Below are 21,994 nucleotides of genomic sequence, written 5' to 3'. Positions count from 1 at the left end.
TTAATTAAAATTAAAAAAAAACCTATTAACATTGAGTCTCAAAGTGCACTTCTTAGAAGGCACAAGAAATTTCTAAAACCACTGACTGCCTCACATCCAACCACCTGCGCTACAGTTTTGTCGAGAGTGCTATTACTATTCGAACTCCTATTAGATTCTATATTGTTTGTTTCTTCTTTTACTCCGACGATAGAATCGTTTAACCATGGCATCCATCTGTAGTTGAAATTAGCTGGGTCAGCGCGATCGTGTAGGTCGAGAGGTGTTCTTCTTTGCTGTGCAGTCCAAAAAGTTCTAAGTTTGCTGGTCAAAAGTGCGGCTATCTTCGTTCCCCTGTCCCATAGGTTGTGACTCTCGGATGGATCTCGAACAACGTTGTACAAGCAGCCACGACCTGATAAAGATAATAATTATTAGGTTTCTTAAGCATCTAAGATACATATTTTTCTCATTTAAATTACTTTGCTCCGGTATAAAAACTACGGCAACTAAGAAAAATAAAAACTAAAACAACTTTTACAACTGGGACCCATTGTTGGAAACATATTACATCAATATTTAATTTATACTGCATCATTATATTTGATGTAAAAACTGCATACAATAATATTATTGTGAAATTATAAACTCTATAACAGAATTAACTTACTCTGAGTCGGTTCACATGGATTCAAATCTCTTACTGTGTCCAATTGTTTTATTGTACTTGCCATTCTCATGTTAATAACTTCGTCATAGTTCAACGGAACACCATTCGTTTCAAATATTTTTGCCACTGCCGACGATCTGATGGACAGAAAATAATCTGGAGGCGATTCTTTGTTTACCAGCATTTCTGCTCCGTAGTAGCCGTTGCTTAGTCCGGTAACATTTCCTACGATGATTTTATAATCTCCTGCTCGGTACGCCGCGTACACGTTTCTGGCGCTATCTTCAACGGCAATAAGAACCTCCTTACGATTGGAAGTACCGTCCGTAACAATCGAATCCCATTGATTTAATCCATCTATTGTATCATCTACAGATCCACCAGCAGCCGCCACCAAAGTTGGGAGCCAATCCGTTATATGCATCATTCCCCTCCACACTTTAGGTCTCAAACTTGAATGCCAAATTAGGGCCGGCACGCGTACTGCTCCTTCCCATGGCGTCTCTTTCTTGCCTCTAAAAGGTAAATTGATGCCTCTATTGTTAAACTGGCCTACAGTTGGGGCACCATTATCGGAGACGAAAACTATGATTGTGTCTTGCAGGAGCCGTTTATCCGCCAGTGCCTTTACAACTCTTCCGATGGATTCATCCATGTGAGCGACGACTTCTGGAATTCCAAATGAGCAAAATTTAATAAGACCTTTGCTATAAAACAACTTTTCACTCACTGAAAATCAGCGATGCGAAATGTGCTCGCAAGATATGCTGAGTAGGCACCAATTTGAAGTATTTTGGTTTGAAATTGGGCTGCTTGTATGTTACTAATATATATTTTACCACATAAAGTTTCTTTCTCTATATTTGGAACTAAATTATTCCATTATTAAATGGTACTGAAGCTTAAAGTTCTAAGTATGTGATTTAAAGCTTAACCTGCATATAGCCGACGATCTGAGTACGCTATGTGTGAGTTCCTTATGGTGGTGTTGAGGGGCGGTTGTAGAGCTCCGCCGGCGTTGCCCGCGTGAGGCGCGTTGTGCGCCAGGTGTAGAAACAGAGGCCGTGATGCGTTGTGGTTGGATATTACTGAAAATTATAAAAAGCATTGTTATTGTTCAAGTGCCCGCATTTCTCGTACATAACGATTGTCGATTTATTAGGGCACGTTGAGAATACTTGCATAACGGCGCGTTTGGGAAAACACGCGAGCTGAATCCGCGCGAGCAGAAAACGCGTACGTCTAAACGCGCTGTTATGCAAGTATTCTGAGCTATGTCAGTGGAGTGGAGAGTGGAGTGGAGTACTCAATTCATTCACTTTAAAACTTCACTTATATTCATAAAGGTGCTCTCTCATCGGGAGCATTCGCGTGTAATGTAACATTAAAGATTCGACTATGAGTATTACATTACAATACCGACAAGCCTTCTCGTGTAATGTCAAAACTCAAATTATAGGTTACAAGTTATATCAACATAATATATATTACAAGTTGCGCATTGTTATGCTCGGTTCTCCTCCTCCATAATGTAATGCTCGACTCTGTAACGTTACATTACACGCGAATGCTGTCGGTGAGGTGCTCCTACACCGACCTTTACAGGCATGAGAATTAGTATCAATTACGATTTACTATTATCAAAATCGATTTACTATCTCAAAGTTTGGATTTACGGAGTAGAGAAAAATATCTTACTTCTTTCAGCGCGTTGAGTGAGAGCATCTACAACATACCTCTCTTCTTGGTCTTGAGGTACGTCGTTATCAAACAAGTCCAGACCGAACATCTCTCTACCGTTGGGCCACTGAAAACAACAAAATATCAAAGCTACTTTCTCGTAATTAGTGCTAAACATACACACTTTGACAATAAATTATTATTTTAGAATCAAGTTTTTGTGAACTCAGTGTGCGTCGTAACTCGTAATGCCCTTGTTTCCTGAAACCGCAGTTTGAACAACTTTTCAAACAGAACACATTGGCGAACGTATACGTCACGCTCATCAAAGATCATGGACACTTTTTTTACGGCAATATCAGACGGTTCATTTTTTGTTAATTTTTCTCTTTTATTCGTCTTTCACTCCAAATTATTACTCGTTTGAACACAAAGTCAGCACTCAGCACTCAGCGCCGAACGACAATAAAGTAAATTACTCGACTGAATAAATTAATTGATCGTTGTTATTTAATTGTTTAAATTAACTTTTTTCTTCAATACCTACATTCAGTTACTATATAAATGGTAAAACACCCAATTACATAATTGGCACTTTAAGAGTTCATGTACTACATACAGTTCCTAGTATTTTCAATCAAAAATCTAAGGTGCCATAAATCATAATACATATTTATGACTGCCAAAAATGGTTTAGTTTTCTCAGCCTAATTATTTCATTTGAAAATTAAAATTTTGAAATTCGAATACAGAACTCAGTTCTGTCAGGTTCTGTTTACTCTGCTAATTAACGTGTCAACATGCATAACGATTATAACTTGCCGTCTCGATCTTGTTGTAGGTGTAGTAGTCGATGAAGCCGCCCCGCATGCCGTAATGTGTGTCGTACCCGCGCGCCGTCGGCAGGTACTGTCGGCGAGACATGCCGACGTGCCACTTGCCGACCAGGTGCGTGGCATACCCCAGACGCTTCATATGCCACGGCAGAAGACGCTCCCCCAAAGGAATACCGCGGTCCTCCGAGTTGAACAAAGGCGAGCCGTGCATTCCTGGAATCGCGCGCGAGTTTTACATCAAAGCCCAAATAAATAACATTTTTGTTTTTGAAGAATGAAGTGTAATCTTTCTTTGTTTTAAGGTAGCCACAGCTGAGGATCGAGTATTAAAATGCACACGAATGTTTCGTTTCCAACATAATGGACCAAGAGCCCGCGAAGGCCAGACCTTTCTTCGTTTCGTAAAGCTAAAAGTTTACCAGTTTGTGATCTTTACAGAGGTAAGAAGACTGAGAACGACCAGAAACTATGGAGTTTCGGTTCCAGTTACTTCAGGAAGTATCCAGTTCTGGAGGTGTGCCTGACGTTCTAGAAGGAGTAAAGCTCAATTTCATAGCTTATATTCTTCGTGGTAAGTGGAGGAATCTCGTCTTCCAGTGCCGGACATTTTTGACAGCTGTTGCTTCCAACTGCTAAAGTCTAATACTTTAAGAAAGTTTAAGGGTGGGAAGCAACTGTAAAGGTCACAAACAGGTAAATTTTCAGCTTTACGAAACGAAGGAAGGTCGTGGGCTCTTACTTTTTAACTAATATGTGCGGATTAAAATTCTAGTACAGCTGTTTAAATAAGAAAAAAATGTAGGTAAGGATTATGGTATTTTTATGTTCTCTGTATGTTGTTGCAACTTGCTAACAATTATTATCTCTATTGTATTCTGCCGTCTACGTCATCGAACGTAGAGTCACGCTATCTGACCTCGCAGAAACACCAAAAGAAGCCATGGTTATACAAATACAGGACAATATATTTGTTACGAATTTCAATTATCAGGTACTTTTTCCTAAAGGCTGATAGCATGCCTGTCCACACGGTGCGTTGCGTCAGCGTTGCGTCGACGCAGCGCTGCCGTTTCACGTTTGACGCATAGCCGGCCACACGAGCGCTGCATCATCGCAGCGTTATTACGAAGCAGTCTGCGGGGTTTACACGGGTGACTATAGCCGCATGATGTACGACGCACGGCGAGAATGGACTGTTTAAATGGCAATTCGGCATGCGGCATATTGCCATTTAGACAGTCGATTTTCGCCGTGCGGCGTAAATCGTGCGGCTATAGTCACCCGTGTAAAGGTTGGTTAAGGTTGATTCACCCCTTAAGGTTGATTCAGACCGCAACACGATGCGTGGATGCATTTCTAAATTTATATGGATTTGACAGATTCGCAAGACTTCTCACGCAATTGAAATCTGTCAAATCCATACAAATTTATGCCACGCTGCGCCTCGCCTCGCCTCGTTGCGTTGCGGTCTGAATTGATCCTTAACGTCAACACCCCTCCCGCATCGTCTCGGGGGCTGCTGTCCGTCATGTGTGCGTTGCGCGCTGCTGTCACGACGCAGCGCGCCGTGTGAACAGTGAAGACCTTGGTTATAGTTTGTATGTAACGCAACGGCAGCGCTGCGTCGACGCAACGCTGACGCAACGCGCCGTGTGGACAGGCTCTAAGGGTTGATTCAGACCGCAACGCGAAGCGTAGATGCATTTCTAAATTTATATGAATTTGACAGATTGGCAAGACGTCTCACGCCATAAAGTTAATATACCTAGCGGAATAGAGCACCTATCTCGAGCTGTCAAACGTAACCAAAATTGGTTTTCATCTGTGTGAAAAATACAAATACAACGTTGATACGTACACATACGTATCAACGTTGCCAGACGTCCCGATTTTGGCGGGACGTCCCGATTTTTTCATCAAAATTAAATATCCCGCGCGGGACTGGCTCAGTCCCGCTTTTCGGGAAAAGCCCGAACGTACGTGCAGCGTGCTGACTGCTGAAAAAGAAAGTCGTAATGAAGATAAGAGTGTGGGAGGTAGAGGGGTGGATTTTCTTTGGCTAATTTAGCTATATATTGTCACGTAAACGTTATTTTATCGCAAATAAAAATTCAAAAAACTTTTGATTTCATACGTTTTTTTACTTTGTCCCGCTTTTGACTGAAGAATCCCGCTTTTTCACTCAAAAAGTTCCAAAGTCCCGACTTAACACAAAAAAATCTGGCAACGCTGGTACGTATACACTTACACAAGCATGATTGAACATGAATTCTTTGAGATTAAATTGTAAACGTGCGGCATGTGCCGACTGGACGTGAAAAAAATAGTGCTGCTGTCATATATCACACGTCTCTTTTTACCACGCAGTGTTACTGATAGTGACATCTCTCTTGCTCAGGCCTTTGTTTCTCTATTCCGCTAGGTATATTAACTTTATGTCTCACGCTCACGAAATCTGTCAAATCCATACAAATTTATGCCGTGCCGCGCCTCGCCTCGCCTCGTCGCGTTGCGGTCTGAATTGACCCTTGGTGTAATTGCAGCGAAGCGACACTTGCCGTCACAATACTGTCCTGTATAGCTCTACATTGTTTCTCTACTACCCCAAAGCGCGGTTTTTATACCATACCGCTGCAGTATAGGCTCTACACGTATGCTCACCTTCAGCCATAATATCATATAAGAGATCACGTGATTACCAAGTCTCATGGGATATTTGCCGGTGAGTAGCGCGGTGCGCGCCGGCGTGCATATCGCCTCGCTGTAATACTGCTGCAGGACCACACCGCGCGCAGCCAGCGCGTCTATATTAGGCGTTAATATTTGATCCGACCCGTGATATGAGACGTCGTTCCACCCCTGCGAACATGTATTAAATATCCATATTTATGTGTTATATGGAAGGGTATTATCATGTTGCTCGTTGAGAGTTACGAGTTTTGTGCAAATGAAATCAGGTTATCGCTGTAACTAGTCTCACCTAGGGATTGCAATCCGGATACTTCGAAATCCGAAAAATCCGGATAATCCGGATTTTTCGGGGCTCGAGAATGAGATATCTCGTTGGCGTATGCTAGGCAGGATGGTTTACGTCTACGTACGTTACGTTTAAATCTAAAAAGATCAATAATATACCTACAGTAACATTCTTACAGCTATAATAATTAATAATTATGCTCATTGCTCTCCAAATAGATTATTCCTAAATTTTTTACTTCAAAGATTTTACGAAAGTGATTATTAAGACGCTGGCATACAGTCCTGTTAGGTGTAAAATATCTGTGAACGTGTATTCACTACTCACCATGTCATCCACCATGATAAACACGATGTGCGGGGCCTGGTGTGCGCTGGTGATCTGAGCTACGAAGTACACCAGAATACACCATATTCGTCTGAAAATAAAGGTTACCAGATTTTTATTATATACTTTTTTTTATTAAGTAATGAAAAACCAAAAAAAGTCAAGCAACTGTACCAAAATCAAATGCCACCTAATTAGATACTGAGCAGCGTTGCCAGACGTCCCGATTTTTTCATCAAAATTAAATGTCCCGCGCGGGACAGGCTCAGTCCCGCTTTTCGGGGAAAGCCCGAACGTACGTGCAGCGTGCTGAGAAAGAAAGGTGCGTAACTGCGTAATGAAGATAAAAGTGCGGGAGGTAGAGGGGTGGATTTTCTTTGGCTACTTTAGCTATCTTTTGCCACGTAAACGTTATTCTAATGCAAATAAAAAGATAAAAAAATAAAAAAATCTTTTGATTTAATACCCTTTTTTACATTGTCCCGCTTTTGACTGAAGAATCCCACTTTTTTTTTCAAAAAGTTCCAAAGTCCCGACTTGGTACAAAAAAAATCTGGCAACGCTGATTCTGAGGTAGTTTGATGTAGGTACCTAATACCTACTAATATTTGTAAAAATTATTATCTACCATATTTTGTAATTGTATGAAACATAATAACTATAATATTAATTTATTATAGTTATCATTGTATCAAACGTTCTGAGTTCAACTTATTAATTACTATGTAATTAAAGTAAAATCTAATTTACAACTTTTGTAAACAAAAAGGATCTAATAACAGTAACGGAACAACGAAGTTTCGTGTTGGTTTCACGATAACTAGTACCAAATTGTCTACTATGAAACCGCTAAGTGCTATAATTTTAAACGCACTAATTAATACTTTATTAGGAGTGAGAAGGTTATGGCCGTTGCGAGATTTGATGAGATTCTCTATCTATCAAACATTCGTCATTAACATAGAATATAGCAATAATGCTAATTAATAATAACCCTAATTGATAAACATTAAACATAAAACAATTAAGCTAATACAGCCAAAGTCGGTTAAGGTCATCACGTAAAAAAATATTGTAATAAAAATGAAGTTTTAATAAATAATAATCCTCAATGTCAAAATACAGTTACTTTACAAGAACAATAGTTTGTAACGTACTGTACAATAACTACATATAATATTCTCTTATTAATAAAAAAACCAACGTACAGTGTCGTCTCGTGTCACAGTGTTTGTGCGTGAAGTGTGAACTCCTCCATAACGGCTCAACCGATTTAATGAAATTTTGTAGTACATTGGTTAGGCCTGAAAATAGGTTTTTATCTATTTTTTATATTGATACTAGATAAAATGTATATGCCAAAACAACATTTTGTAATAATATTTAAAAAATACGAATAATTATTATCGTATAGTGAAGTAGGTTTCTTGTTGTTTACATGGATTATTTTTCGGTGGGCGATCGCTTGAGAAGTCTCATTACTTGGGACAGTTGCCTTGTATTCGCGGAAATGCTGCGAAAATTGATGTGTTATCCCACAAAGCGACTATCTGTGCACTACCCTTAGGCCTTAACCTATCTTAGCGTTGTTATCACAGGGGAATAAGCCTGACCTCCCTCCGCCGGCCATACATTATTCAAGCGAGGCCCATCATATTGTTGTAATGACATTGCCCTACAGATATGTGACCATCTAGCGCCTGATAAGTCAACTACGTATAATAGGGTCAAGTTTAGACCCAATCCCTAGATTATTATTTTTTTTTTGTTTATTGATTTTATTAAAAACTAGGTTCTTCAGACGTGAGTATAATTTACATCGATGATCGCACCTATATGTACCTATGTAGTATGCATACAACAAATACGACAATAATAAAATATAATTAAAACTATTGTTTTCCTTAAAAAAATACAAGAAAAACCACCTGAGTACATAAAACTTATGTACGTAGATGTTTTCTGTCTGGTGCGCAATTAACATTTAAAACACAAAGTTAAAAAACCGGCCAAGTGCGAGTTGGACTTGCCCATGAAGGGAACCTTATTGCTGCTGCGAGCAACAAGTTTAATTTCTATGAAATTAAAAGGTTTTCGATTTATTTTATGTTTCAGTTGATTTAATAATGAAAGTTAAATGACGGTTTAATATTTATGACGTATAAAAAAACTACTTGCTAGATCTCGTTCGAACCAATTTTCGTTGGTAGTTTTTGTAGTAATGTACATCATATTTATATACGTATATACGTATATTATACGTACACACCCCTAAAGTATTATCACTTGTTTATTTATTTATATATATATATATATATATATATATATATATATATATATATATATATATATATATATATATATATAAACAAGATATATATATAAATATATTTCTTTTTAATTATGATGTGAATACTTTAGAAGTTACAGGGGGGGCACACATTTTACCACTTTGGAAGAGTCTCTCTCGCAAACTATTCAAGTTAAAAAAAAAAATGATATTACAAACCTGAATATTATTTTACAAGACCTATCCATTGATACCCCACACGCATAGGTTAGATGCAAAAAAAAATTGTTTCAGTTGTACCTATGGGGACCCCTAATATTTTTAATTATTTTTCAATTTTTGTATCAAAAACTTTAATGCGGTTCACAGACTACATTTACTGGTAAGTAGTTTCTACGTACAATAGTGAAGTCGGTTTTATCGTTTTAATTTGACCACCTTTGATCGCCTGAACTACATTCCAATTTTGTGTCATCAGTCATCACTCAAGTCATCAGTCATCACAATCAAGAATAACTGTATTATAGATTAAACTGGACAGCTGCTTTCAGAACCACCAGCCATTTATACCAAAGCCTTAGGGTGAGGCCAATCGGGCGTAATTTTGTGAGTCGTGAGTCGCAGAATTTCGGGCGGCAGAAATTCTGCTGCATTCAGTTTTATAGAAAATTCCTTCTTCATTCTGTGAATCAAACAGGACTTTTGTATGAAACTGAATGCAGCAGAATTTCTGTCAGCCGAAATTCTGCGACTCACAAGCACAACTCACAAATTACGCTCGTTTGGCTTCACCCTTAATCACGATTCAAAAATAGTTACATAAATTACTTACCTACTGATATAATACTTTGACGTCTGTATTATTTATCCTCATTGTATAGCATGTAAAAATAGATTTAAGGTCACATGTTTACTGACAAAAAATTATAGAAAAAATAAATCAAATGTCTAAGGAGGTGCGTTTATATCAGCAATCAGCATCTGCTGGCTGCTGGATGGCTTGTAATATTGAGATTAGTGAGGAAAGTGGAAACTCTATTATGTAGAGTCGATATTCGAATACGAAAAAAAGACCTACCTATTGGAATACTAAGCTGAAAGTATGAGATAAAAAAAATAAGTACATACTTAATATTCTTAATAATATAATATGTTTTTAATTAATAGTCACGCTGAAAATTTAAACTGTTACAACCAACTAGCCTCCATCTTACTACAATGTATTATAAACTGTCACCTCATAATTTTGCTTCTACACAGTTACGTTTTGACGTGGGAGAGCCATGCTTCGGCACGAATGGGCCGGCTCGACCGGAGAAATACCACGTTCTCACAGAAAACCGGCGTGAAACAGCGCTTCCGCTATGTTTCGCCGAGTGAGTGAGTTTACCGGAGGCCCAACCCCTACCCTTTTCCTTTCCCTACCCTCCCCTATTTCCTTCCGTACCTTCCCCTATTCCCTTCCGTACCCTCCCCTATTCCCTTCCCTACCCTCCCCTATTACCCCTTAAAAGGCCGGCAACGCACCTGCAGCTCTTCTGATGCTGCGAGTGTCCATGGGCGACGGAAGTTGCTTTCCATCAGGTGACCCGTTTGCTCGTTTGCCCCCTTATTTCATTAAAAAAAAATAAAAAAAACCTGAATGAATATTATGTACTTTAATTTTTATTTGAAATAAAATTATAAGTATTAAGCACCTAATACCGAGCATTTAATAACAATTAAATATTTAACTTAAATATTTTGTGCCTGTTTAAACAAACTTACCGTTTTAAGTCATCCTTTCGTTGCATTATGAAAGATGCAGGCAATCAACCGACAACCTATGATTTTTTCACACAAAAATATTTTAATTCACGAAAATGCTTCGATGTAAGTCACCGATTGTCACAAAAGCGGCGCACGCGAGACAACGACTAGACAACTGAAACGAAGTACGAAGGCTGTGCAGGTGCATTGCAAAATGTTTCACCCGCTAATAGGACACAGAAAAACAGTCGCGTGACTGTTAGCTATAAGAAAACAAATAGGTAAGGCGTAAGGTGCCCCGTGCCGCGGCGAGGGCTTACTCATACCTTTGTATTCTACATAGTATCCTGATCATATCATTGTCACTTACGTAATATTTAATTAAATTCTCAGCTTAATTTAATTTATATCTAGCTATTATTCCAATCATTCTGAAATATAGGTCTAGGATAAAGTTGGCAATCGGAATAAATGCTAGGAGTCAGGGGTCACCAATCGTTAATATTATTATGTTGCACTCTATATTCTTTATAAGGGTAGACTAACCTAAGTTTAACCTAAACATTATTGTATTTTGCTTTTATTGTTATTTGATCTGGAACCATATTATACTTTCAAATTATGTGATTGAATTTTAACTATGTAGGCATGTACTGTCGCAAAATTACAGTATTCCCGTGGGATGATAGGGTAATTTACGCGGACGGCGCCGCAGCCTAGAACTATGTAGTTATCGCTGAAGTGCACACTGTAATAAATATTTCATTGATTCTTGAGGTCCATCCATTGCCGGATTTATATTTTTTATGAGTGTAGGTCATTTTATTTTCGCCGCCCTATGTGTGAAATCTGCCGCCCCTAGGCCGCAGCCTATACACTAACCCCCTTACTAATAAACGTTGTATAAGCTTTGAATAGTTATACAGTGTTTTGTTCCTGTCACACAAGTGACATTCTTAATGGGATTGAAGAAGACAAAACACTGTATAACTATTCAAAGCTTATACAGCGTTTACTAGTAAGGGGACCTATTTATAAATCCTGGGCTGGACGTACCTGCGGCTTAGCACAGAGGGCGGGAATCTAAATTTTGACATAGAAAAGTTCGTCAAACCCATTTTGAATAAAGACATTGATTAGGTATCTACAGACATTCAATTGTAAAACGGAAAGCTTTTATAGTAGGCCGCAGTACAAACAAATAATTTATTACATTAGGCGAGTACACACACAATCTTAAGAAATGTAGCCGGTCCTCAATAGGGTAAAGTTTCTCAATAGGTAAATCACGTTAAGTTTGAAATGGATAGTTGGGGTTTCGACATCCTAATTCACAATGGAGTTTCTGTTTTCATAAACAATCAATAGTAAGATAATGTTCTATGTCAGACCTTGGGATAGGAAACTTTATGCAAAATCTTACTGTTAATACATTGTGACAGTGTGACGTAACTTTACAAATTAAACGGTAGTTTCTAACATAATTTTATTTTCAAACTCAGCTAAGTGCTTTTAACCACCTAATTGAACTTCACTTACCGACTTTTGAAAGTTGAAAGATTTTTGACACATTACTTACAAAATTTAATCGACAATAATTGCACTACCTTTTCTTCTGAATTAAATGTTTTTTGAGATTTTTTGGTTACTAAGAAGAGAGATGAAGTAGACTTAAGTAGAGAGTAGAGCCAAACTTGGGTTTTTAACAGAAACTTCGTTTACAAGTTCTTAATAAGTAAGTACTTGGTAGTCAGGTGCTGCACTTGTTGTAAACTAACTAGCTACCTTGATATCTTATAAAAATAGCTTAAAACAACCTTCACTCTAGCTATCGCTTACATTTAAACTCTTTAATTGGTAACAATACGGGAATTTTATTTTAACTACCTAATTAGATCATGCGTGTACAGAATAAAAGATGCATAGTAAATAACCGTTATTAGATGGTTATAGTAGACCGTACTAGGTAAAGCTTGTTGCAAGATATTTTACTTAACTCCCACTCCAACTCCAATTTCCGTGGCTGGTTCCATTGAAACCACGCCAGATAAACACTGGTTTTCTTTAGTAACACATGTGTCTCTTACACATAGGTAACACAGGGATCTGTTCCCTCTCCCAAAAACCGGTGCCCGGTGAATAAATAATCCGACACGAGTCTCGACCGCAGAGATCAGACGCAAGACTGGCTTTTTAGTTTTAGCCTATCCGAGGAAATTTCTTGTCAGACATTACTGCATTGTTTAATGTGGTGATTCCAATAGATGCAAAATCTTATTTCTCAAGACTTTGATTGATTGACCTTGATTGCACCGCACCGACAGGAAAATGCAATCTCATTTTCCTAACTAATTTTAAAACATCTTCATTGATCCACCGTTGGAATTGAACGCATGACTCAGTCTATAAACAATGAGACCATAAATTCATTTTTCTCGATCGGGACCTCTCACTCCACCTCATAACGGCCATCTTTCGAAGACTTGGGTTTTATTGCATTATAGACGTGCAATCAAGGTCAATCTTGAGAAATAAGATTTTGCATCTATTGGAATCGCCACATTGAACAATGCAGTAATGATAATAATTGAAATACGTAATCAGCAGATGTCCGAAGTCCTATTATAAAAAAGACAACGACCGTTGGCTTCCAAGGTAAATCCCATTGTTTAGTTCAAATGCGTTTTAAGATAAAAAAAACTGTATGCTTAGGTGAATTTTTTAATACCTACTTACCCATAGAATTAGAACGAGTATTTTGATACTCGTAAACCTTTTGATTACCTAATCCCATAGACTTTTTCAACTGACCAATCTGACCATGAATAGAACAAAATAGCTGTCAATCAAAGTAAACGCTCTAGTTTCAAAATTTTACTGTATAATTTTATCACTGATCAACAATTGAATTCAAATTCAATTTACCAGACGTATCTAAAGAAATGAATAGTGTACGCGTGAAACCTTGAGATGTGACTACTGCATAATAATATTACTTATTAATAAAGTGGACAAAAAGTGGACTACTTTACGTGATCTGATTTTGCCTACACTTGTGACTTAGATTTTAATTTGGAGATTTCACTGGCACAATCAACATTTAACACACAATCTGTAGGTAATCTCCGGAACGGCAGACGGCTAAACTCATTTTGACGGGAATTGTACTGGCGATGAGTCTTAAGACGTGTTAACCCAGGATGTCAGCTACCTCCTTGTAAAATTTTGTCGAAATCGCTCCAGCCGTCCAGGCATGAAGAAGTAACAAACTCACAAACTCACATACTTTCGCCTCTATAATATTAGTAGGACTAGTAGGATTATAGGCTTTTCTCTTTATGACTTAAGTACTTATATATTTATATTTTTGTGGTTCAAAAAAATCCAAATCCAAAAAAATCACGTTAGTTGTATGGGAGACCCTTAAGAGGATACACCAGGGGCTAGAAAAATGAAAAAAAAAGCACGTGTAATATCTATAGCTGTCTCCCTTACCTCAAGCCTATACCGCAGAACGCGATAGAGACAACTGCAGAAAATCCAGAAAATCAACGATTCGTTGTCCCCTGATTCCTTCTCCAAAACTTAACCGATTTAAGTACTTTTTTCATTAAAGATTAAAAAAAGGCTTGAGCTGTGTTCCTATGTTTTGCTTTTTTTTGTATAATCTAGCCAAATCTGTTTTCTGGACGTTTGAACACAGCGCAAAATCTGGCCATTTTTTTGGGTTTTTGAACGTTCATATCTTATTTAATAATTAAATTATGAAAAAAAAGAAAACATAGGGACATCGTATTAGTGGTCGTAGATATTCAGGAAAAAATATAAAAAATATAATCCTATATTGGCAAACTATGAAATTATCATATATATATATATATATATATATATATATATATATATATATATATATATATATATATATATATATATATATATATATATATATATATACGTCTCCGACTTCCGGCCAATTTCAGATGCGAAAGTCGTCTGATCCTCACTTGGCATATATTTTCCGACCGTGTGCCATGCATTTTATATTGATGTCACGTGACGTAGGCATTTTCGGACCGGGCTCACGGACTAACAGTAAACATCGCACAAATTACGGCAAGTCGACACCAGCTGTCGAAGGAGCGCAGCTATACATTATACAACCGCATACCCTCGCGCATAAAACACTCCCAATCTTTGAATGTTTTTAAAAAGCAATTTGCCGAACATATTTTAACGAGACTTTTAATTATAATGCAACGCGAAAGTTTAAAATGTTATATTATTAACGCAATTTAAAATGATTTAGTTTACTGTCTATACCTTTTGTAATAACATAATAACCTGAGGTTTTGTAATTAGTTAGCTATATTTTGTTAAATGTGAAGTACGTACACATTTTTTACCTTTTAAAAAACTGAAATGTTTCAAGTGCCTTTATGTACCAGTAATTTAACTGTGCCTTTAACTTATAATCAATGATGTTCTACTTATACAGATATGTTACGTCCATTTTATTTTCCGGCTTAAATCTCTTCCGAACAATTTTCAAATTCAAAATTGCAGACATTGACAAATTTGACAGATAAGTGAAACAAAAGATACGAAAAACCATTTACAAAGAAGAGACAATTCTATTTTTAAACGTCGAATCGTATCGCTGTCTCTTTCTTCGCCTGAGCTATGACGAAAATTTGGTTTTTTCCAGATTGTTCGAAAAAATAATTGAAATTGTAAATAATCGAGGTATTTATTGCAATCGAGACATGTGGTAAGAGATTCCATGTGTTTTGTTTACTTTCGAGTTATAATTGGTACATTTTCGAAACACGCACGACGTCATTTTCAAATTATTTAGGTAAAACAAGACGCGGCACGTTCGTGACTGCTCTCGATTCAGACTAAACAACAGACGGCCAAATTGGGCCGTTTTTGAAGCTTCACAACGCGCGCGGTAGTAACATAATATCTGGTTTGAGTATTTCATCATTGCTTATAATGTATTTTCGACGACGAACGATGAAATTGTATCTAGACATTAAGTAATCAATGTTATCAAATAAGTGGCAGCTTGCCTTTGTTGATAATAAAGAATCTTTAAACCAAAACCTATTTAATTTTATTTCTCAGAGATAATGACTGATAATGACGTTTATTATTGTAATTTTTTCTGTTCTGCACTGTCTAGCGGCGCGACTAGTATTGAAAAACGCGAGAGTGTACAGTAATGCGCTCGCTTTCCTCGCGAGACCCTTTGTCTCGGGCGCAAAATACCGACACCGAACCGAGAGGGTCCGAAACAGGCGACTGGCGAGACGAGGCGAGCGCACTCATTTACACTCTCGCACTCGGGCCGCCTTGCTGTGTCTCGGCGAGAGTGTACAGCCGACAAAATAATTTAAAATGCAAAGTTTTCACATGGTTTTCACCACCTCTTCTTTTTTACGTCACCGAACTACTGACACTGGCTATTCCTCAAGGGAGGCCATTTGTAAAGAAGAAGAAGACATTACAAACTGACAAATGACATCTGTGCAAGTGACAGTTGTGACTTATGAGTTGACAGCTGACAGTGAAGCCTAAAGTTAAAGAAGAATGAAAACAATCGATTTTCAGTTTTCCTGTTATCAGTTTTCCGTTTTATAAAATAGCAGTCAAGCACGAAAGTAATAATTTTCATGTTCTAAGGTGTAATAATATTAGTAAGAACATGACAGACCTATTGAAAACACTTATTTGTGCGTCTGAAAAAGCGGCTTCTATTGCGAGATCTTGTAAGGCTTCATGTGCCGAGGAACTGCTGGTAGCTGAGAAATGCGGAGGAGAAGCTAATTCTCGGTTTAATAAAGATTTCAAAACTATAGCCGATGTGTTGGCTCAGGAATCCGCAAAAGGTCTCATTTTAAAACATCACCCAGACATTAAAGATTTGAGAGGCGAAGAGTGCGCGGAGATAGGTGGAATTTCTATAAATATAAAGGACACCAGTGACGAAACCGCCGCAATATTAAGACTCCTGGTACCAGCAGGATCTGCTAGCAAAATGTCTGAAGCCGCACATTGCAATGTTGACACAAAGTTTTGTGAGAATTTGCCAGATTTACCAAATGTAGATCCTTCTAATGTTGGCATTTGGATTGATCCAATAGGTATTGAGGTTTGTTTAGACTGTCTCTTTAATAATTATGTAGACAATATTATATAATTTAATTGCATGCAGATGGGACAGCAGAGTTTATTGCTGGAGTGCAAGGTGGTGAAGGTGCTTATAACAGGCTGTTGTGTGTAACGGTACTGATTGGTGCATACCTAAAAACTACAGGAGAGCCAATAATTGGAGTTATCAACCAACCATTCTACAACAAGTATGAATTAGTGTTATGGCTAGAGACTCAAAATTAGCTTGCTTATGTTAAAATAACCTAAATTTTTAGTAACCCATTCCCCCACATCATTTAATGTTAGTGCAATAGTTTACATAATAATTGATGTATTTTTTTAAGTGTAAAGTTTCACAGTAATTTTCTAAACTAAAGTTGTATTAGAAATCTTTGTTAAAAAACCTGCCAAATTAGTTTCTACCTCGAAGCCCTACCAGAGTTTATGTGTATTGCCCTTCTTTATACTTTCTTATACATGGTACTATATATTATTGAAAATTTTAATTACAGTGGTGAGGGTCGTGTGATCTGGGGAGCTAAGATAGACGACACTCTTGAATGTAGTGAACAGAACACAAATAAACATAGTGATAGTAAAACTATTCTCATGAGCTCATCTGAGGAGCCTGAAATAATTCAAAAGTTCATCAACTCAGGATGGGAAGTGAAATTTGAAGCAGGTGCGGGAAATAAGTTGATGAAAGTTGCTCTAGGTAACATTTTGATTTTATGTAAACTAATTAGAGTATGAATTTATAATAACCAATTAATCTAATTTATCTAATTTACAGCATAAAATTGTTGTGTCAGTGTTTGTGTCTGGTCTCCTCCAAAATGGCTCAACAGATTTTAATGAAATGTTATATTATGTTCATTCGTTAGGCCTGAGAATAGGTTTTTATCTTTTTTTTTTTTTATTTAATAATTTATATGGCAAAACAATGTTTGTCAGGTCATTTTATATTTTTCATCAACAATAGCTTCGTTTCTATTTTTTTTATTATTTGATATTAAAAATATTATTTATTACAGGTGAAGCAAAAGCATACTTGGTTACAAAAGGTACAACATTCCGTTGGGACACCTGTGCACCGCATGCCATACTGAAGGCAAAAGGAGGTGATGTACTCAATAAAACATATAAACCCATCAAATATAATGATGAGAAGAATCTTGATACTCAGGAATATTGCAACAAAGATGGTATTACTGCTTTTACCAATCAAAATGTATTTGAAGATATCAAGAAGATACTGTCTTAACTGTAAATGTGTACTATACTATTTTTCTTAATTCATGAAGCTCTAAGCGGCCGCATCCGGCCGCGATAACAATAGATAAGCTATTGTGTCTCGTTATTCCACGATCGATGGGATTCAATTACATATAGTTGCATGATCCTCTTGTGATAATAAGATTCAATATTTATATTTTATTATGTGATGTATTAAATTATGATCTCATTAATGTTGTTTATTGTGTAGGTATTAGAATTTAGATTTTATGATACTTCTATTACATACCTTATGCTAATGTACCAGTGACGAAGGGTGAATATTTTCGAAAGGGAAGCCGGAGTAAAAAATCTACTTACCAAAATATAATTGAATGACATGCTTTTTATTTTCAAACTAAGTTTGGAAAACGAAGTTTCCTTCGACAGCAAATAATCTGTCTGACTACAATCTCTCTGAATTAATGCCATTTTTTCAGAACTACACGATTAACTACACAATTCACAAATCACAATACAAATTAATTTAATTCACGACACTCTTCTAACATAAAACTGATAAAATTCGACAAAACAAAACAAACCATAAGTTGTTTACAAACACACTATCTGCCATATTAATTAATATATCAAACTAATAAGCCAGCAAAATAATAATGTAATACGCGCCTGTCATATTTAGTACCGCTAAAGGCATTCTTAATAAAGTTTGTGATAAAGTCGTATTACAAAAAATCCTAACCAAATAAAATGTATTACGCGCCAGCGAAAGTATAATGTCGCTACATTCATTCTTAAATTCGAATCATAACAATTTTACTTCATGACTCATCTTTCTCGTTCGCACTTGTGCGTTGCTAATTAACCTTTCTCCGTAATAACTCGCCGAGCATCGGCTTATTTCCGAGTATATTCGCGCACTGCTAGAACGAGACAGAACATGAGGATCAGTTCACAGGAATGAAAAGGACAGATGCTTACCATGAACTATCGTTGTATGGAGAAATAACCCGCTAATTTACCGGCTTCATTCTCAGTTCTCTGCGCCTGTACATTACATTGCCTTTTATTTGTAGACGATTAGTTATTAATTCAAACTATTTCAAGTGAGAGAAAAATTATTGCACATAAAATTGTGAATTCAAAGTTTTATGTAAAATATTTATTAGATAAAAATGTCGTTGTTGTCGTTGGCCCATAGATTCGATTTTTCTAAGGGAAGCCGACGGGAATCGGGTTATATGGACTCTTCGCCACTGTAATGTACTTACTTTAAAAATGTTATGGTTCAATGTTCATACATTATTATTGAAATCATTAATTTCTTGTAAAAACAGCTTTATAGTCTCTTATCTTTATTTAACTCTCTTCAATTTTAGGATATTATTTACTTATGAAATAAAAATGTATAAGATTAAATTGTATAATTTTATTTATCATGAACTATCACTACTATCTGTATCTGATTTCTTATCCCTCTTTTTCTTTTTTGACTTGCTCTTTTCCTTATGTTTCTTTTTCTTTTCTTTAACTCGCTTCTCCTGTAGATAAAACAAAATTATTACTCTTTTCTTTATTTTTAAAGGGGTTTGATGAAAACAAAATTATGTTAACACAAAAAAGTACTATGGAACAGTAATGTAAAGTGACAGGATAGCTGTTTGCTATGCTGGTTCTGCTGGAATAGCTGTAATTCATACAATTTAATGTAACAAATTAAACTCACAATAAAAAACACATGACAATACCTGCTTAACTATTTTATCAACTTCTTGTTTCACTCTGACAGTGTTGTCTGCTTCTTCTGGTGGTCTGATGGGTTCCACAGTTGGTGCACAACCAGTCTGCCTGATGGCCGCAGTCACCTCGTCCACCTTACTCATATCAGCATTGGGAGCCTTGTATTGTTCACAGTGATCAACACGAATTGTTCTACCTAGAATCTAGAGGAGAATAATCAAGATATGTAAATTTAATCTTAAATTAACGGATAAACCTTGTGTATTAAGGGCAATGAGTAAATGGCATTAATTCATCAAGCCCCATATGGTCACCGGTGACCGAGACACAATAGAAATTCTATTGTGTCTCATTTTTCCACTATCTATGGGTTAATATTATAAATTTCAGTTTGGCCATGTAATTCTACTGTTATTTGCTTATAATTACAAATAATTTGCAAATATTTGAAGTTTTTGTGTTAAAATAGTATAAAATATATGACATTTACCTTAATGCCATTTAAATTATCTACAGCCAGTATTGTAGATCTTTGGTCCTCATAACAAATAAAAGCAAACCCCCTTGACTTGCCAGTGGCTTTGTCTCGTACAAGATTAATATTCACTATTTCTCCATACCTTGAAAATGATAATTAACTTTATTTTCATATTAAATGTAATAATAAATATAAAACAATGGTACTGGGCTGAGTACAACTTTTGAAATCAAATCAAAAGATCAGCAAAAATGAAATAGGAGGCTTAATAATTATTATTTTCAAATTTTGAGTGCCATACACGCCACGGTCTATCAGTGAGATCACCTATGCAGGTTTGCCAATGCAGGTGGGGCATTTTCAATTTTACGCCGGTCGCCATCGCAGTTCCAAAAAACTGCACAGTTCTATTCCCACACACATTCCGGTCTACCTGCACAGGTGGACCTCTCTGTTAGACCGTAAATGGCTTACATTAGAGGCGGGTATAAGCACACTGGTGTTGAGACAAAATATAGAATGATAACTTTGAAGGAAAAATATTTATACTTACTGTGAAAATACACAAATAACATCTCCTTCTGTTAAATCATAGGGTAAGCCACCTATGAATATCCAAGCACTATCTTTGTATTGATCATGCCATGAACTTTTAGAATTACTTGCAAGCTCACGTTCACTAAGCTTTATAACGTTTTTAACATTGCTAAAAAATGAAAAATAATGATTTATGAAAACAAGATGTTTAATTTTAAGTTACTAAGCTATTCAACTTATTAGAATTATTATTGTAAATAACTTACGTCATGGGATTCATTGTAAAGCATTAATAATTAGGATTCCTTCAATATTTACAAAAAATTTTAACCAATTTCAAGATTCAACCGATGTTTTCTTTCATTCATCATTCATGCAGTTCTTTTTTTCCAAAGTTTTTTCCTCTTAACGTCAATTTGACAATTGACATTTGACATTTTTTTTCTTATTATGGCTCTTCTTTATAATTCACATAATTGCAGCTTAGAATGTATTGAACACACAAATCAAATCAAGAAATTAGAGGAAGAATTATTGGTAGCTAACAACGAAATTGAAAATTTAGGTCTTGAAATCTTAAGTTTAAAAAACGAACTAGAAAAGAAAGATAAAATTATAAATACATATAAAAAATTAGAAAACAGTAGCTTCATCACACCAAATACAAGAAGGAAAAGTAGAAACAAGCTGTACGACCTTAACAGGTGTCAAAATATAGAAATTACACCGATAAAAACTGACATTAACAAATCCGAACAAACAATCTATGCACATAACGACAATATTTACAATCAAAAACTAACTTTAAATCAGAATAAAGAAAAGTCAGCTGGTATGACAGATAATACAACACAGACTATAGAATTAAATGACACGCTATGCAGCCAAGCAGATATCTATTCCTCGACAAAGACAATACATAGAAATGTCACTGAAATGTCAAACAATCATAAGAAGGTGAAGAAGGACTGTAAACACCAAAATAAAAACAAAATGTGCATTCTGAGTACAAAACCCAATAACAATATGCTTAATACTGCGTTGGAACATTTTGGAAATGACTTTCAATTATGCCATTACAGCTCTCCGAATTCAAACACTATTAACATGATTAATGCATTAGGTAACAAGATTGACAGTTACACTTTAAGCGACTTCTGTATAGTATTCATAAGTGAAAATGACTTTACTGTTACAAAAGATTATTTTAATTTAGTTATTAGTATCAGAAACTTGCTTCAGAATTACATAAATACAAATATAATCCTATGCCTTCCCACATATAGATTAGGTTTTAACATGTATAACTGGAGAGTGGAGCATTTCAATAATTTACTAT

The 21,994-nt window shown here is 36.2% G+C and overlaps 3 protein-coding genes across 3 annotated transcripts; 1 reads left to right on the top strand and 2 right to left on the bottom strand.

The window, feature by feature from the left end:
- LOC121727294 (arylsulfatase B-like) lies at window positions 1-10,725 on the bottom strand. The gene is made up of 8 exons (XM_042115031.1): window positions 10,527-10,725; window positions 6,470-6,560; window positions 5,865-6,024; window positions 3,152-3,378; window positions 2,348-2,456; window positions 1,585-1,737; window positions 650-1,318; window positions 1-394 (listed from the first exon to the last, which is right to left on the bottom strand). Exons 1-8 carry the CDS (start codon window positions 10,550-10,552, stop codon window positions 39-41), a joined length of 1,791 nt encoding a protein of 596 aa, XP_041970965.1. The 5' UTR covers window positions 10,553-10,725; the 3' UTR covers window positions 1-38.
- Window positions 10,726-16,108: 5,383 nt separating this feature from the next.
- LOC121726877 (inositol polyphosphate 1-phosphatase) lies at window positions 16,109-18,259 on the top strand. Its single transcript, XM_042114508.1, has 4 exons — window positions 16,109-16,654; window positions 16,726-16,870; window positions 17,177-17,379; window positions 17,699-18,259. Exons 1-4 carry the CDS (start codon window positions 16,216-16,218, stop codon window positions 17,926-17,928), a joined length of 1,017 nt encoding a protein of 338 aa, XP_041970442.1. The 5' UTR covers window positions 16,109-16,215; the 3' UTR covers window positions 17,929-18,259.
- Window positions 18,260-19,314: 1,055 nt separating this feature from the next.
- On the bottom strand, window positions 19,315-21,022 carry LOC121726921 (RNA-binding motif protein, X-linked 2). Its single transcript, XM_042114568.1, has 5 exons — window positions 20,922-21,022; window positions 20,672-20,824; window positions 20,131-20,260; window positions 19,649-19,843; window positions 19,315-19,441 (listed from the first exon to the last, which is right to left on the bottom strand). Exons 1-5 carry the CDS (start codon window positions 20,933-20,935, stop codon window positions 19,337-19,339), a joined length of 597 nt encoding a protein of 198 aa, XP_041970502.1. The 5' UTR covers window positions 20,936-21,022; the 3' UTR covers window positions 19,315-19,336.
- Window positions 21,023-21,994: the final 972 nt, after the last annotated feature.

The sequence above is a fragment of the Aricia agestis genome, chromosome 5 (genome assembly GCF_905147365.1).
Source record: "Aricia agestis chromosome 5, ilAriAges1.1, whole genome shotgun sequence".
Taxonomy (NCBI): Eukaryota; Metazoa; Arthropoda; class Insecta; order Lepidoptera; family Lycaenidae; genus Aricia; species Aricia agestis.
This window is presented reverse-complemented; position numbering and strand designations above follow the sequence as displayed.

What these genes read in the sequence shown, in the direction of transcription:
- LOC121727294 (XM_042115031.1), bottom strand. Translation starts at nt 10,552, where the DNA reads ATGCAACGAAAGGATGACTTAAAACG. An exon ending in CGAAAGGATGACTTAAAACG is followed by an intron (nt 6,561 to 10,526) that starts GTAAGTTTGTTT and finishes CTTTATTTTCAG; the next exon opens with ACGAATATGGTGTATTCTGG. An exon ending in CAAATATCCCATGAGACTTG is followed by an intron (nt 3,379 to 5,864) that starts GTAATCACGTGA and finishes GCGCGATTCCAG; the next exon opens with GAATGCACGGCTCGCCTTTG.
- LOC121726877 (XM_042114508.1), top strand. Translation starts at nt 16,216, where the DNA reads ATGACAGACCTATTGAAAACACTTATTTGTGCGTCTGAAAAAGCGGCT. An exon ending in CATTTGGATTGATCCAATAG is followed by an intron (nt 16,655 to 16,725) that starts GTATTGAGGTTT and finishes AATTGCATGCAG; the next exon opens with ATGGGACAGCAGAGTTTATT. An exon ending in GTTGATGAAAGTTGCTCTAG is followed by an intron (nt 17,380 to 17,698) that starts GTAACATTTTGA and finishes TATTTATTACAG; the next exon opens with GTGAAGCAAAAGCATACTTG.
- LOC121726921 (XM_042114568.1), bottom strand. An exon ending in ATAATTTAAATGGCATTAAG is followed by an intron (nt 19,844 to 20,130) that starts GTAAATGTCATA and finishes ATTCTCCTCTAG; the next exon opens with ATTCTAGGTAGAACAATTCG. An exon ending in TTGATAAAATAGTTAAGCAG is followed by an intron (nt 19,442 to 19,648) that starts GTATTGTCATGT and finishes TTTTATCTACAG; the next exon opens with GAGAAGCGAGTTAAAGAAAA.